The sequence below is a fragment of the Callospermophilus lateralis genome, chromosome 5 (genome assembly GCF_048772815.1).
Source record: "Callospermophilus lateralis isolate mCalLat2 chromosome 5, mCalLat2.hap1, whole genome shotgun sequence".
NCBI classification, from domain to species: Eukaryota; Metazoa; Chordata; class Mammalia; order Rodentia; family Sciuridae; genus Callospermophilus; species Callospermophilus lateralis.
Window position 1 is genome coordinate 74,243,586 of NC_135309.1, and position 18,733 is coordinate 74,262,318.

At 35.9% G+C, this 18,733-nt stretch overlaps 2 protein-coding genes across 2 annotated transcripts in view; one reads left to right on the plus strand and one right to left on the minus strand.

Moving 5' to 3' along the window:
• Window positions 1-18,733, minus strand: part of Ctnna1 (catenin alpha 1) — a 170,428-nt gene that overhangs the window by 66,047 nt on the left and 85,648 nt on the right. The gene's annotated exons all lie outside the window — the stretch shown is intronic.
• On the plus strand, window positions 378-2,283 carry Lrrtm2 (leucine rich repeat transmembrane neuronal 2). Its single transcript, XM_076857242.1, has 2 exons — window positions 378-381; window positions 737-2,283. Exons 1-2 carry the CDS (start codon window positions 378-380, stop codon window positions 2,281-2,283), a joined length of 1,551 nt encoding a protein of 516 aa, XP_076713357.1.

The following is an 18,733-nucleotide window of genomic DNA, read 5'->3' on the forward strand; positions in this document are numbered from 1 at the left end:
TGCTGCTCCAGGAGCTCTTCTCTGCAACAAGCCGCCCATCTGCCATCAACAAGTTAAGACAGAGAGAACTAACGGCTGCGGAAAGGAGAGACTGAAGCTTTGATGACCAGCAGCAAATTGAGGGGAGAAAATTAATAACTTATATTCAAAACTGTTTTAGGAGATTAGAGCATCACAGAAAATGAAACCAATGCTTTCCAGAGGTATATGCTAAGGAAAAAACAACTCACCCTGGTGGATTCAATTTTACAAGGAAAGCCTGGGACACAGAAAACAGGAAACTGGTCAAAGGCTCCTGCATGTTAGAGCCTTTTACAGACTCACTGCGTTGAGTCTGACAACCTCGACTGAATGCAGCCTCCAATGTACTCAGAAGAATGGGTAAGTCCATGCATTTATATGTCTTGTACAGTCAACAAGGAATCACGCTGTTAAAATAAGCCATTGATTTCACGTTTTAGGATTTTGAGGGAAATCACAGTCACGTTTTTGAATTTTGAGGTTTGGGTAAAGGCAGCTAATGATAGGAACATGCTTTATCTTCTTTTTAAATGGTTTAAGTTGTGTTCTAGTCATACCAACAAGGTTAATTTTTTCTGCAGTAAATGAAAAATAAGTTATATAAATGAAATCTTTCACCATAATGTTATGTGTTTTTGTTTTTTTTTTTAATAGCCCATATGTTCTGCTGAAAAAATATCCTATCTTCTTGTTTTCCTTAAATTATATTCTGCAGGCTTACATTTCAAGTGGCCATTAGGGGCCCCTATGCTGGCAGCAATATATGCAATGAGTATGGTTTTAAAAATGCTGCCTGCCCTGGGTATGGCGTGTCCACCCAAATGCCGCTGCGAGAAGCTGCTATTCTACTGCGACTCTCAGGGCTTCCACTCAGTGCCAAACGCCACAGACAAGGGCTCTCTGGGCCTGTCCCTGAGGCACAATCACATCACAGAGCTCGAAAGAGATCAATTTGCCAGCTTCAGTCAACTTACCTGGCTCCACTTAGATCACAATCAAATCTCAACAGTAAAAGAAGATGCTTTCCAAGGACTATATAAACTTAAGGAATTAATCTTAAGTTCCAACAAAATATTTTACTTGCCAAATACAACTTTTACCCAACTGATTAACCTGCAAAATTTGGACCTGTCTTTTAATCAGCTGTCATCTCTGCACCCAGAGCTCTTCTATGGCCTCCGGAAGCTGCAGACCTTGCATTTACGTTCCAACTCCCTGCGGACTATCCCAGTACGCCTGTTCTGGGACTGTCGTAGTCTGGAGTTTCTGGATCTGAGCACAAACCGTTTGCGAAGTTTGGCTCGAAATGGATTTGCAGGATTAATCAAACTGAGAGAACTTCACCTAGAGCACAACCAGCTGACGAAGATTAATTTTGCTCATTTCCTCCGGCTAAGCAGTCTGCACACGCTCTTCTTACAATGGAACAAAATTAGCAACTTGACGTGTGGGATGGAGTGGACCTGGAGCACTTTAGAAAAGCTAGACCTGACTGGAAATGAAATCAAAGCCATCGACTTCACAGTGTTTGAAACGATGCCTAATCTTAAAATACTCCTCATGGATAACAACAAGTTAAACAGTCTTGATTCCAAGATCTTAGGCTCCTTGAGATCCCTCACAATTGTTGGCCTCTCTGGCAATCTGTGGGAATGCAGTCCCCGAATATGTGCTCTGGCCTCTTGGCTGGGCAGTTTCCAAGGTCGGTGGGAGCACTCCATCCTTTGCCACAGCCCTGACCACACCCAAGGAGAGGATATTCTAGATGCAGTCCATGGATTTCAGCTCTGCTGGAACTTATCAACCACTGTCACTGCCATGGCTACAACTTATAGAGATCCAACCACTGAATATACAAAAAGAATAAGCTCATCAAGTTACCATGTGGGAGACAAAGAAATTCCAACTACTGCAGGCATAGCAGTTACTACAGAGGAACACTTTCCAGAACCAGACAATGCCATCTTTACTCAGCGGGTAATTACAGGAACAATGGCTTTATTGTTTTCTTTCTTTTTTATTATTTTTATAGTGTTCATCTCTAGGAAGTGCTGCCCTCCCACTTTAAGAAGAATCAGGCAGTGCTCAATGATTCAGAACCATAGGCAGCTCCGATCCCAAACACGACTCCATATGTCAAACATGTCAGACCAAGGACCGTATAATGAGTATGAACCCACCCATGAAGGACCCTTCATCATCATTAATGGTTATGGACAGTGCAAGTGTCAGCAGCTGCCATACAAAGAATGTGAAGTATAATACCTACCCATCATCAAAAATCATATCAGATAAGTAACCTATTTTACATAGTAGGGGCTAAATACATATCTAATTTTTACCAATGGTGACATTAAGCCTAATTTTCCAAACCAAGTGGAGACTTAGTTTTTGAAGTGTTGAAGTATTTTTAATTTTTTAAATGAAACCATATTTTAAGTGTTAAATGAAGCAATGATCACATTAATTTGCACTCCTGTTGGAAAGTCTAAAAATGCTTACTTCAAAATAGACCGTTTCACATGTAATTATATACTAGTGTGTAAATATTTACACTAAGGTCTCCATATGCTATTTTTTTTTCTACTGAAAACAATTTGAAAAGAAGGTATTGAGCAGAAACAGATATGGATCAATACCTATTTGATGACTGTTCTTCATTCTATGTATCACAACTGGCTTGCTGCTTAAAAGGAGATAGCAAAGTTCTCTTATATGATAATTTGGTATTTACTCAAATCTGTAATCTACTTCTAGTACAAGAAGTAGAATTACATGTATACTGAAGACTGATAAATATTAAACACTTTTCTTCCAGAGTTTCTGCCTGGGTTAGTAGACATTATCAAAGTCCACATCATGAAATCAGCACCCTTTATATAACTCTAATAAGCTGAGTGACTCTTTGATATATTTACATAAAGAATCCAAGGGATTGTAAAAAGGTCTCATTACAATGAAATCAATACTAAATAATTACACCGACTTCTTATCATCTAGTTTGACTTACAATGAACATGTTGATTTTTGTGGCATTTAGACTATTATTTAAAACTAGTATTAAATTACCAATTTACTAATTAACATACTAAATCCTATATTTACATCTATGTGAAAAAAATTATTTCAGAGAAAAAAGAAAAACTGAATCAATTTAATAACCCTGACATGTTCTCTCCAGTTCAGAAAAAACTCCCCCCACCCCACAACCCTGTCACAATCAAAAATGCCTTGTCAAAGGGGTTTAAATCTCTTTATTCTGCCTTTTCCAGATCTTTAAATTTTTAAACCTCAAAGAGCCAAAATTAAAATTGAATAGCAACAGGCATAACACTAATTCTCATTTTTTTAATGAAAAAAAAATATTTTCATTATATTCTCAATTTTGATCTTTTAATAAAGATACACATTCACAGGAGGGAGTGACACTCTTCTATGAAACAAGAACAACATATTACTGAAGTGAATCTAGGCTAGGACACCAAAATGCCTATGCAGTCACACAGCAGTAACCAGAAGACAGCATGGAAGTGAGGGGATGAAGAGCAAAGAAAGATTTTGAAACCTGACTCTCAGGTTAGCTGAAGTAACTAAGCAGTCAGGAGTGATGATTATATACAATCTGCACCAAACAGGGCAAGGCCCCTGGACCTGCCTTGGGGGAGGTTCTCCACTGTAAATATGAACATTTCAAATGATAATGATGCCCATTTATTCATGCAGAAAACAACCACAAGTATCCTATTTCTTCGATTATGATTTATATGATAAAACTGATATATTTGGGGTATAGATGCAAATTACCAATTCACACAGAATTTTTCCATAAAGAAGGTTCCATTATGTTGAAAAAAAAAAAAACCTGAAATTAAAACACTAATTTGATTTTAGAAAAGTGAGCATTTTTACAATTGTCATTTTAATGTATGTTAAAAAGGCATAAATCTTTAGAGGCAATCACTACTACAGGCAAGAGAGAGACAGACAGACATCTTTTAACATAAATGTTAACATTATATCCTTCACTCAAGGCATATTTTCTTCCCAAGATTGAATTTAAAACATATTAACTCTATAATTTCACCCATAAGGTTTAATCATAATTTTTCTCTAATACTGATAAGATTACTTACATTTCAAAGAAAATATGTCTCAATAAAAAGTGGACAAGATTACACATAATGATGAAAATGTGCTCTCTACATTTTTTAAGGTGGGTAGATTAGTTTGTCAAAGCCTCAGCCCAGTTCAGTTATCTTCAGTGAGTGAGCATTTCATCTCTTGTTAAACCAGACACTGTCATGCTCAAGCAGAGACAGAAGCTGATTTTCTGGCACAGAGTGCAGTGCACTACTTCCCCACGGAGGGGCTAGATTAGAAGCCCCTATTACAAATGAGAACTCCATGGGCTAAAATTTCCCAACTCATTTATCAGGGTGACCATAGCCATTTGTCAGATGACAGATAGCTTGTTCAGAATACACAAGATTTCATCAGCCCTGAAGAATAGCAGAAGGTGATTTCCCATCATTTCAAATTAAAACCAAAATTAATTCAAAATGAGTAAAGGGATAAGAAATATTAGCTGGGAATTCCCACATTAATCCTAAAAGAATATAGTTAGTAAAATGGATCATCAGTTGACAAAATCCTTAATGTATGTGAAAAAGCCATTTAGTAATCAGGGAAACAGCTTTACAAGGACCACCAAAGCATACTTTTCAGTTGAAAAATAACTTTTTTTTTTAAACCCTCTACATTTTGGAGTAATTCCCACTGAGAAAAGAGAATAATGCCAAACAAGAATTTTCCTTTCTCATTTAAAGCACAAATTTCCCTTTTTAATTTCCCAGAGAAAGCAGGGTTCCATTTAACTTGTATTTCAGTTATCAGCACAGGTTTGAAGATGAGACTGCCAACTGTGCTTTTTTCACCAACTGGCCAGGGTGGAGGAGTATCACAACAACACTACAGATCCTGGTCACTATGCCAGGACTTTTGTAATGTGGTGGGGTCTTATTCACTTTACCACCACCCATCCACCCATCCTTTCTCCTGGCCCCCACCCAATTTTCAAGGTTATAGAAAAATATTAATAAAAAGCTAAAAAAAATCCCTTTTCTTTTAGAAAAAAAGAAAGCCAAAGAAGACTATAATACCATATCTACCTAGGAACCAAGAATTAGTTTGCAATTATTTCTATTCATTTCTGTAGCCTGCCAGCAATTTAAATCACCTTTCTCTAAAGAGTGGGCTGGTAAATTTGCAAATCCACATAACTCTGAGAACACTTACTGCCAGCATCAAAAAGCAAAGATACTAATTTTTTAAGCCAAAAATCTGTACTAACACATGTAATTTCTTAATGTGCCTAAGTTAATTTCTGTACCAATTCAATGAATGGAATTGTCTGAACTTCCCAACTCCCACTAATTATTAAAATCCATCTGCTTATTCTAATGCTAGTCACCAAGAGCTAGACTCCATCTTCCTAATAAAAATGAATCCTATGTAGCACTAGTTCTGAATCCTAAAATTCAAAACAGGCATATTATTTTCTTATGACATATTCCCTATACATAGATATTTGGGGGGCTAAAAATTCCGTTTTTCTGTCTGTCTCTTTCTCTCTCAAGTGTGGATATCAACATAAAAATTTTTAAATAATATTTTTAACAGCTGATCTACACGATCATTTTTTAGTACAGCAATACAGTAACAGACCTATCTCAAATGTCTGCTTTGGGGCAGTTGTCATACTTTATTGGTTAAAGTGCTTGAGTCAGAAATAAGACAAAGACGAGGCCATCCATAGATAATTAAATATTTCTACCTATCTAACCTGGGACAAACTCACAGTACTTGAATAAGGTCCAAAAACATAGAAAATCATTGTTCAAGTTTTTATTTTGTTACTGCAAACGTTAGGAAATTTCTGCAGCTCCTTCAACTAACTTTTTCTTCCTTGATTTAAAAAACAAAAAATAATAGTCTGATATAAAAAATGTTTGGTGAGCCTATCAATACTGAGACTGGAAACACAAAGTACAGTCCAAATACATTGTGTTCAATCACCTTCAAGAGCCATTTTTTGGGGGGTGGGATCTGGGCAGATGGGTTGGGGGTGGGAAGAACATATTATTACATAGGGAGTCTTGGGGGGGGACAAAGTACAGTGTACAGGAAAGTTTTGTTATTAAAATTGTGTATACTGTAAAAAGTGAATGTCTCTCTCTTTTGTTTCCCTTGATGATCCACCATTGTTGACATGTGAAACTTGAAAAGCCACTTGTGGCAGAAAAGAAACCTTAAATGAACAGCTAGCTGTTTTGCGCCTCATTCCTCTACAATGTCAAATGTGTCAGTTGAAAAAAGGGCAGCTAAATCACCTCCTAACTTTATTCTGCAAAATTCTAAAACTAGGCTCAGAAAGCAAAGATAAGGGTAGGGGCACTAAACGGCTATTGAGCAATAAGAAATTGTTCGATAATAATCCTTAACAAGTGGACAGAAAATAGAACTCACAGGGCCTGGGATTGGCTGTTCCTCTCCCAATCTTCCCACACAAAGGACTGCCGCCACAGCCTGGGGAGATTCAAAATGGCACCTAGCCTGTATCTCAGTTGTTATATGTGGGGTAGATTCAAGCATCATCTTGCACACCTCTTATCAAAGACAACTGGTAGTAACCATGCAGATCACTAGGCTCCCTGCAGGATCTACTTAATCAGACCAGGGGATAAAAATATGGTAAAAGATTTTTAATTAGTGTTCTTTAGTTGGTATAAACACCCTAAGACAAGATGCCATGCCTGGGCAGCACCAGGGGAGAAACTTCCAGGAACTGAATGCCAAGAGTCTGCCATACTTGCCAGTATGCACTTCATGATTCTCCAGCCCCAGTAGGTCCTAGCACAGTAGGACCAGACAGAGGAATAAATAAGGTCAACTTTTTCCCAACATCCAAGGATGCTGAGATCAAGAGGCTAAGATCTCTCTCACACCAGGAATCTCAGCTGTAACTAGTGCTGAGACAAGAAACAGAGCACTCATTTCACTGTCAAACTCATTCCATCTGTATTAGAGGGCATAGATGATGGTGGTTTCAAATTGCACAGAAGGAACAATCCCCACTTTGTGGAGTTTAAAGGAGGACTTATTAACATAATTTCTTGCATATTTTAAGCTTGAAAACTTCATGTAAAGTTATATCTGATTTCTTTAACAGTTGCTTTATTAATTTTGCCTGTAAGCCCACAGCATTCTCAGGTTCCCACTCAAATACATGATAGACTTCTTCAAGGTGTGCTTGAAGAGATCCCCTCCCCTTCTTTAAATATATTTAACCAGCTGGATACTCAAGTCTCTCTTAGACAAAATGTACTATAAATTATCTTTGCAAAGAGAGAAGGAAAAAAGAAGTGAAAGTCATAGCTAACCTCAACATCTTTCCTTAGCATGAGTGTGGCCTTGCTCCTAATTCATGTTCTGAGAACACTATTAAAGGACAGCTCCTGAACCTCGCCTTCTACTTTCTAAAGGGAACATTAAGGAGTAAGCAATCTTCAAGGAAAGTCCAATGAGGCCCTGCAAAGCCCACAAACTAAAAATATTCTCTTTCTCTCTCTACATGGAGGTCTGACAATAAAGGGGGGGTAGTGTTAAAAAGGCATCTAGTTACCCAATGCCTCCAACTTAGGAACTCCTGTTAGAAATCAGCATGAAGGAGCACCTGTGAACAATCCTGATGGGCAGAAGCCAATGACTCATCCTTTACTTTAGGATTCAGATTTTTAAATGCAGCCCCAGAGGCAAAGTCTTTTTACAGCTTTCAAGAGAATTTAGAAAGAACCATAGGGAAGAGATAGATAAGCCATAGTAAACATGAACTTTACAGAATAACATTCACAATTGTGTTTAGAACACATTAACTTCAAAAACTCTATCTAATCATTTATATTAGCTCACCTAATTCATCATTATGAAGGTCAAAACAGATCTTGTGATGAATAAAAACATTTCCCATGGGGATGTAGCGCAGTGGTAGAATATTTGCCTGGCATGCCTAAGACCCTTGGTTCCATCCCCAGCACCACCAGCCCCCAAAATTAATTCAGGCTCAATGGTGCACACCTGTAATCCCAGCACTTTGGAAGGCTGAGGTGGGAGGATCATTTGAGCCCAGGAGTTTGGGTCCAGCCTAAGCAATATAGGGAAACTACATCTCAAAAAATTAATAAAATAAAATAACCTATGCCAAATGCATGAAGGGCAACTGTAAACCACCCCAACCTTCTGAAAACAATATATGCATCACATACACATAACTTATTGCTTAGAGTTAAGGACACTTAGAATAATATATTAATATATTCCGAGTACCTGAATAGGATGCAAAAAGATCAAAAGCAGGGATTCTTAACCCCAAGAGTTAAGGATGTTTCAGAGAATCCAACAACCTCTTGAAATTAGTGCAATATTGTGTGTGAGTTCCGAGATTTCAGTAGATCCTAAAGGGTTTTTGATAACTCACAAGAAAGGGTTTGGAAACCCTAGTAGGGCAATAAAATTTGACCTTGATCTTCACTGTGGCCAAGACAAAGAACCAAACCAACAGCTCTCATCTGGTAAAGAAAAAGCACTGGTTTACCTAGGGGAAAGACACATAAGTGCAAAAATCTGTGAATTAATTTTAAAACAGAGCCAGCTGTGGGAATAATAACGAGAAATGTTGGCTACTATTAGCTAAGGAGGTTTTGGAGAATAGGCAGAATTGTTCTTCGCGTCAACCCTTGGTCAGCATCCTATACAGCTATGCTGCATGCTTTATGATGATCTAATCTTTGTGATGATCCAAGGCTTGAGCCAAGAAAAGTCTGCAAGAATGAATGAGTACTCTCTTGAGGAGTTAAGTAGTTCATGTTTTCTCCTTATCATATCCCAAAGTACACTGTTTCCACACATACACAGGAGACTCAGTAAATAGCTACTACATTACATTACACATCTTCTAGACTAGGGATACAATTTAAAATTAAAAACGTCTTTCACAGGTTGGGGATTTAGTTCAGTGGCAGAGCATTTGCCTGGCATGCACAAGGTCCTAGGTTTGTTCTTCAGTACTGCAATACCCCCCACACACACCTCAAAAAATGATCTTCCAGTACATCAGGAACAAAGAGAAGCATGTTTCATGCAACGTCTCTAGTTGTTGATGATAATCATAAATGTTCTCCTTGGATAAGAATCTATACAATGATAGCTAATTTCCTAAAAAGGGACACATTTTAAAAGATATAGCAATCACTGGTCTGAATAGTTATCAGAAATTTTAACCATGTCTCTTTAAAATTCATCATAAGCCATTAGTAAGTAAAACAATTTATATTTCAACAGGAGTAAGTAAATATAGTAGTTAACAGGCCTGCTCCATATTTGAACCTATGACTCTGGACAAGTCTTCCGACCTTTAAGGCCCTTCACCCCTAAAACAGAATTAACAGTATTAACAACCACAGAAGGATTTATTCATGTAAAGTTCTGGGGCTTGAATATAGTAAATGCTCAAAAATGTCTCCTGCTTTTAATAGCAATCTGTAGAGAACAAAATGCTACATATCCACCAGCAGAGAATGTAGTCACATTAAAAGCATGTGAGATCCATGTGTTGCTTCCCTAAAATTTATTTTCTAGGCTTTCTTCTCTTATTAAGTTAATGTGCAATATCCATAATAAAGATTGATAATTAAGAGTTTTCAATAAACCAACAATCTAGTAATACTTTTCATACCTAATATTGATATAAAACTGACCTCATGCTCAAGGTAATCTACTCTATAAAATGCATTGTAACACTAAATACAACATTACTCTGGTTTGTCTTTATGAATCAAAGCTAAAATTCCTGGGCCTGGGGTTGTGGCTCAGTGGTTAGAGCGCTCGCCTCGCACTGAGAGACCCTGGGTTCAATCCTCAGCACCACATAAAAATAAATATACAAAATAAAGATATTGTGTCAATGTATAACTTAAAAAATTTTTTTAAAAGCTAAAATTCCTAAAGGTTCAGAATCACTAATTCAAGATTCCTTCTGGGTATTACTTAAAATCAAGTGATGCCTCTTGGATTCTTTTCTCATTAAAATTATATGGAAAGACACATACTACCCACTATCATAAATGGATACTATTTGTTTCCTAAAATAAATAAGAAATAACTACTGATATTTCAGGTTCTAATAAATCTATTTCAGGACAAACTAAATGATAGAGAATTAAGGATAATTATTATGTTCATTTTTGCTTGGAGTACATGTATATCAAGTCTATCACATCTAATTTAGGAAGCAGCCCTTCCAATAATGGCAGATTTGGTCCAAGGCAGATTTGCCAGACTCATTAAGGGATGAGGGCAAGGGAAAGGTATAAAAATTAAAATCACAAAGACCATGAGTTAGGGTTCAGTGCACACAACAGGATATTTCACATTAGCTGGATAACAATCCTCCATATTATCAAAATCTTTATTCAATATAAAGTTTGCTCAGAATTGACATATCCGAATGAAACTTATGGTCCAGATCTCAAGTAAAGAACTTTTTTTTTTCTTTTAAATGTTTTTAGTTGTCAATGAACCTTTATTTTATTTATTTATATATGGTGCTGAGAATTGAACCCAGTGCCTCACACATGCTAAGCAAGCACTCTACCACTGAGTCACAAGCTCAGTCCAAGAACTTCTTTCTTAAGCACTGTATTTCAAAAACCAGGTTATCAACAAGGAAATTTACTTTGTTTCCTCCATCATCCACAAATTTTCTCTACTTTTCAACATTGCTTGAATCTTGACTTACTACCTGCTTCTCCTTAGGGCCCCTAAAATTCCAAAGAATTTCATTCATATAAAAGTATCCACCCTCTAAGAATTACCTATAATTTACACAATACAATTTCACAAAACTTTCAGTGGCAAACCAATCCATACAATTTGGTAAACACAAATAGAAACACAATCACTCACCTGGGCTATCTTCTTAGTCTGTCCTCTTTGCAAAGATTCAAATACAAAATGTTTAATCATTTTGGTTACACTTTCAAAAGCATAGGAATACCGGCCATTTAAGAAGTAAATTTTTTTTGCTATTAATAATTAGCACTTATTCTAGCTCTTTGACCCAATAAAATCCCCAACACCTTTTGCAACTTTAATATGACTTGCTATTTTGTTGTTTTTATTTGAGGACCTGGGGTGTACAATGGAATGTACAGAACATGTTCGTGAAAATTTTAGAAAAGTAGGATTCTTGGAGTACGCAATAATCCTTACTTCATCTATGCTATGAAAGTACATTTCAGTTTTCTCAAAGAACTGATTATAGGCTTGGGATGTGGCTCAAGTGGTAGCGCGCTCGCCTGGCATGCGTGTGGCCCGGGTTGGATCCTCAGCACCACATACAAACAAAGATGTTGTATCCGCCGATAACTAAAAAATAAATATTAAAATTCTCTCTCTCTCTCTCTCTCTCTCTCCTCTCTCACTCTCTCTTTAAAAAAAAAAAAAAAAAAAGAACTGATTATAATGCTGACTTTTCAGGTGAAAGTATGTTCTGCCATAATTTTTGTTTCAAAAAGAGAAAAAGACGTATGGTTCAGACCATAATAACTATGGCTATACCATGCATTTGGCTCACATATAAAGAACCGTGTTCAGACATTCTGAAGCATTCTCCTTTGCAGGATTCTACTAAATTCTGAAATGCCCTTTAATATTTCCTTTAAAATTAAATAAATTTGAGGGGCTAAGGTTGTGGCTCAGTGGTAGGATGCTCACCTAGCATATGTGAGGCAGAGTTCAAGCTTCAGCACCACATAAAATAAATAAATAATGTCATTGTGTCCACCAGTAACTTTAAAAAAATTTTTTTAACTAAATAAATTTGAATTGAAACTCAAAAAACACAGAAACAAACAAACAACCAAAAAAAGAATGGTGTTTGGGAGTGCCCCAACAGTGCTCAGATCAACTTCTCTACTTTTCCTTGAAACTTACTGGGGCGAGGGCGGGAAGGGGGGGAGTAGTGAAAAAGAAAGTGTAAAGAATCTACCATCCTCAGCACACTGCCACTGCTGCAGACAACTGGGACAGTGCTGTGTCCACATCTCCCTTTTTTTCCTCCTGATAATCCCTCAGGCCAGTGTAGGACAAATCTGGTCCCTGACACTTGCCGTCAACTTTAACAACTAGAGTCCATTTGATCATTGAGTTAAACTGCCAGCATAAGATTTATCTATTACTCTAAAAAAAACCTAATAGTAGGTGGTTAGGAAATTTTTTTATTTGATGCAGAGTTGCTGAAATGTCAAAAGATATTACCTAAGCAATATTGTCATCTAGATATCCAATCTATGCTCTCCTTAGAATTAGATGTGAGGGGAATCATAGGTAGATTATAAAGAATAGGACAAACTGCCAAAGGGTTTACATTTAAAAAATCACATTAAAAAAAATGTACCATAAAAAAAATCACAAACCTACCAACTTCCAAAAACAATAATCAGAATTTTGAAGATCTTGACTTTTAAACATTTTATGTCAACCTTTAAACACACACACACACACCTCAGTTTAAAATGAGGAGGAAGTCTGGGGATTAGCTATAACCTTTCAAACACTGGACTCTTCATTCATTTACAAGTAACTAACATTTTAACTCATTGAATTCCTGGCAACAGCTAACATTAAGAAAAAAATGGATGAATAAATTGACAAGGAGGTGGGGAGAGACATAAAGATTAAGATTAGGTTTGTGTTGTATTAAAGTTAGAGGGTTTACAAGTTGTCCAAGTAGAGATGAGAAGTTCACAGGAAAGGTCCAGACTGGAAATAATTTAGAAGTTTATCATCAGTGAATAGAAGTATTTAACACTATGAGCTTAGGTGAGATCACCAAAGGAATGAATGAAGATATAGAGAAGAGACTTACAGGTCCATACTAATTTCCTAGAACAGTCTGAGAGTAGGAAGGCAGGAGAGGGAGGAGGGATAAATTGATCAATCTATCCTCCTACCTCCCTACCTAGATTTGGGGTTTATTATGTTGCCCAGGCATTCTTCAAACTCTTGGGCTTAAGCAATCCTACTGCTGGCTCCTGAATACCTGGAACCAGGGATGTGTCACCATGCCTGATAAGTCTAAGAAATCTTTAAACAAGAAATATCAAATAACAATCTAAGTCTAAGAAATATCAAATAATAATCACCAAAAAAGGGGGGAAGAGGATGGATTTCAAGGCTACTTGGGGCAAAGCTGAAGTGGAAAAATAATAGGAATATGGTAAGCTTAATTCATAAAAATGATCTGAAACCTTAAAACACTAAAAGATTTTTGGTAACCAAGGATCTGTACATACTACTTTAGGAAGTCAGAATGATAACTAAAATAACTAGACCATCATTCATCATACCTCTGAGTGGGTTCTCTAGGCCAAGTACCAAGACATGACCATGTCCTCAATGAAGTCAGTGTATTAAACTAAAGAATCAATAAAAGATTATAGGGTAATCAGAAAAGCAGGTTTTAATTCTGGAATAAATGTACAATTCACTAACTTGAATTACAAGACTACCAAATGTTTGATAAAAAGATAACCATGGCCAGGTATAGTGGAGCATACCTATAATCCCAGCAACTCTGGAGGTTGGGACAGGAGGATCACAAGTTTGAGGCCAGCTTCAACAACTTAGCAAGGACCTAAACTACTTATTGAGAGCCTATCTTAAAATAAAAAATAAAAAGGGTTGGGGACATAGCTCAGTTGTAAAGTACCCCTAGGTTCAATCTCTAGCACCCCATCAAAAAAAGATAACTGTATAATTTTATATATCCTGGTAGAGGTTGTGGTATACAAGGTATTTGTATTTACCAAAGTAATACAAAGATTTGTACACTTCACTGTGTGTGAAATTTATCTTGAAAAAAGTGAACTCTAATGACACGTAAGCTGCAATGTTTTAGAAAAGTATGTGTTTTCAACTGACTTTACGGTAATCAAATCAATCAATTAATCAATCAATAAGATGGATACAGGAATGAATAAATATGTAAAAAATCAAATATAATAAAATGTTAATAATCAAGAAAGCGGGTGTATATGTATATGGCTATTCACTACACAGATCTTTCAGCTTCTACATGTGGCAATTTTCATAGAATATTGGAAGGAAAAATTACAAATATCATTTATGGTATTGGCAATCTAACACATTATTATTCTCAACTAGACATATAGTATTTTGTGGTGGCTAAGGGCTCAAATTCTAGAACCAGATTGGGTTCAAAGTGTAACACCTCTACTTACCAGCTATGGGAACTTGTACAAGTTATCAGACCTTTATACCTTAACAATAACAAATTCATGCTTTGATGATTAAGTGAGAATGTATATAAAGCACTTAAAATTTCTGGCACATGATAAGCACTGAAGAATGGGTTCTTTTATTACTTTTATGCTAGTATTATTAAGTATTCTTAAATAATTCAAAAGTACTTCAACTTCCACTATACACTACATTAACAAAATGCTAAGGTGCTGGACCCCTGCCCTCAGGAATTTACAGTTTAGTGGAGATAAAACTAACAACATTCAATTCAATTTATTTAATAACTAATAAAAGATAATAAACCCAGAAATGTGAATTGCCATTCAGATTACTGATGTTTAGAAAAGGTCGGGGGGATACTTAAGAATGCAATGGAGAAATGGAACTTGGGCTTGGAACAAAGGCATGATTTCTGTACAGCTGGGTAGAGAAGTCACCAGAGCTACTCATCTGACAGATGATACCTGTTCACTGCAGTAATGACCAAACGAACAGGAGTCCAAAGCTGGACCAAATGACAGGATGCTTCTGCTGCCAGGAAGTGAGCTTAGATTTAACATGGACAAAAGAGTATCTATTCCAGGTTTCTGGAGACAGTTGGAACATGGTAACCAAAGGACTGACTTAGAAAGATGTATTCTGATCAAGACTACCAGAGTCTTGAGTTCCCACACCATTGTTCAAGTGTTCACTACCAATATCCAATCTAAAACCATTTTTCAGAAAAGATACATGATTTCTTTCTAATAGACTTTCACATTTAGTTTTCTTTTCTAGTCTCAGAACCTACCTCTTATGGATTCGGCATAGAAAAGGCAGAACTTCTACTTTCTAAAATACAGCCCACAAAGGAAAAGCTCTAGTTTGAGTCTTATTCACCCCCCTCAATAAAATCTACCCCTTTTTTCAATCTTAATCATGTACTCTTAAAATGTTAGCAAGGAACTTTTAGAACAATTTCTGCCTCCCTAATATGGTACAAATATTAACAGAAATGCAATAGTACAATGTAATGACAATCTATTAATTTTTATTCCCTCACATACTATGAAAGAATCTTATTATAAGGTTTAATTTGTTACTTTCATATATAAGAGGTTCATTAATGGCTTCACTGTTAAACAACTCAGTGGAACTTCTGGGTTTGTTAAAAACTATGTGGCATGGCTGCCAATACAATTTTAATAAAAGCCCCAATTCGTTATCTGCCTTCCATCTAAATAATACATGAGAAATGACATCTTAAAGGTTAGACTTCACACTAGCAACAAGTTTCAGGATTTTAGAAACACTTGATTTCCAACCCAACTTTAACTTTGTCATGTCTCTAATTCCCTCTCCATAATCGAATACTTTCCTTCCTTTACAAGGATTCTTTCAGAAAACATCATAATTACAAAGGTCTTCTAATGTCTCAAATAAGAACACACTTCATTTCTTTCCATATTTTCATTAAGATCAAAATAACTGATAACTCTAATTTCTCTACTTAGGCTAACTATGAAAACTGTTAGGCAAAGTAAAATTCTACTGTTACTTTAATTTAACCAACCCAAACTGGGAGCACAACAACAGAAATCAATACTTGTTGACTTTTCTTTTTTTGCTTTTACAAGAAGAAAAGAGAGATGCTTTCCCTTCTGTTAAGATAAGGACAGATTAGAGAGAACTTGAGAACCTACCTAATCTACCAAACACCATATGGTAGTCTGGGCTCTCCAGTCTTGTCTAGGCAAGGGTAAACAACTAAGAACCACTGATAATACAGTATTCTAAGCCCCCTCCCCCATTTTTTCTTTTTAACACAGTATATATTAGATTTTTTTTCCTCATTGCTATTAAAGGGCTTTACTGGTGAGTGGAGTTCCCTACATCCACCATTATATCTATATATAGGAGTTAAAAGAACTGGTTGGTTATCTTTCTTGATGAAGGTGAAGGTACAGAAACTAGTCATGGATTTGGTCTTTTTGTGGAACAGTTTTACTCTTCATATTCTAAACACCAATGTTTTTTTTCTCTCAGAAATTAAAATGGTTACAATAAATGCGCAAATGTAAGGAGATCATTGAAAATATACTACCAATGCTGGGGAAGATATTCAAAATGTATGTCCTGTGGAATAAGAAATGCCTCTGCATACATATAATGACATTATTATATAAGCCATTATTACCCTTTTTAATGAATAATGTCTACACAGAACAAAGAATATGACATCACAAAAAATTAGCCTAAGACAACGAACTGAAAAATGTCTACAGAGAGGATTAATGGGAATTTTTTCCCCCCTAATAGAAAAGTCTAATGAGTGAAATCAATTCTACCCTTACAATCCTTTATTCTATTTTGCTGTAGCAGATAGTTTTTATATTTCGGACTACTGCAATCTGAGGGGTTTGTCAAACTATTCTTTCCTCCTCTTCTTCTCTCCCACTTAGGTTTCTCTTCAGTGAAACCTGGTAACCCACTCATTCAGCATTTCATTCTGTCTTTCCTCAAGAGGGAACTCACTTTTCACTTAAGTATGAGATTGTGTGCACCTGTGATCAGCTAAGAAAAACAGACCCAGATCAAGACAAAACAGCTAAGTCACTATTTAGCTTATTTTTGGTTAAAAAAATTTTTTTTAACTATGGCTCACCCCTCTAATTTTAAGTCTTGTACTGGCCACTTCTCCTTACTTACTATACTTGAACATATACAGAAGTCACATTCAGTACTTTCATTCAGGCACTTATACATCTATAAATAATGCTCAGGTAGACAACCACACAAATTTTGCAGGTGTGGATAGAAAAAAATAAAAACAAAATAAATATTCTTAAAACTATTTACTAGTGTAGAAATCCTATAGAAATATGATACCAAGGAAAATTGTAAAAGAAAGATTTATCCTACAATGCTATAGAAGGATAGATTCTGAAAACCATCACTAAACCACACCTATGACTGGGCTGCTTCTTCCAGGTCAAATGAATTTTGATCCTGAACAATTAAAATATCTGTGTGAAAATAAAATTCCAAAAACCAAAGCTCAAAGCCAGGCAATTATCTATTACCCTGTATTCCACCATGACATTTCGGCAAAGGAATCTATATTTGGAATGTCAATTTATATTAAACACTCATTTGAAATGTGAAAATTCTTCCCTAGAAACCCTAAGCTAAAGGGACCGGGGTTGTGGCTCAGTGGTAGAGCACTAGCCTAGCATGTGCAAGGCAAGCCCTGGTTTCGATCCTCAGCAACACCTGAAAATAAAAAATAAATAAAATAAAATGTATTGTGTCCAACTACAACTAAAAAAAATAAATATTTAAATTTTTTTTTTAAAAAAAGAAAAGAAAGCTAAAAAGTCCTTTCTCTTTTATAAAAAGTGACAGTCTCACATAAAACTGTTTAATATACCTTTATGTCTGTATAATATCACACCCCTATAATAAATCTCATATATTTTCCTGGTTGCTCTGCTTCTGTAATTTACCTTTGAAGGACCCAAGTGTGCATGTGTGTGATATCAAAGATTCAGAAGATAGTTTTTACCCAAAAAGGAATTCCCGTAGCCATACAACAGAAATAAACACACATCCATAAAAATAAAACCAAAAGTTGAATATTTTTTAAAATTATATAACATGAACAAACGACAGAATCAGAAAAAGTACATGTAAAGTTGATGACAGATATTGGGTTAATAGCTACTAACATACAAAGAGCTCTAGTAAAAAGATATATATATCTCACTAGAAAAAAATGGGATAACAGGAACTTCACAGAAGAGCAAATCCAATGGCATAAAGTATTTAAACTTCACAGTGGACAAGAGAAACAATGACCTATTGCTTCACCCCCATCAGATAATCAAAATTAAAACAATATCATAATTGAGAAGATATGAAGAAAAGCCTATTTACTTTCATTGGTGTAGAACTGTCACTAGTTTAGGCTTTTGTGGGAAATAATCTATCAATATTCATTCAAATAAAAATGTGTATGTAACAACCAATCCAGCAATCACACAATCCAGAATCTCTAACTAGAAATAAAAGCACAAAACCCAAGACTGCATCTTTCAAGGATGTTTGCTAAAGTATAGTGCACGGTGTTTAAAAAAATAAAAAGCAAATGCTCACTGAAAAAAAGAGAGGTGTCAAATAATTTATGGTGTAGTAACACCAAGTACTACTACTCAGCAATGAAAAGAAGGAATAAGAGGCAAATCAGGAACCTTGAAAAGGTCTACAAGAAGTAAATCTTCCTGGATCTTATTATTCAGTAATAATACTAATACTGAATAATAATACTTCAACCAAGGAAGCACCAATGCAAAAA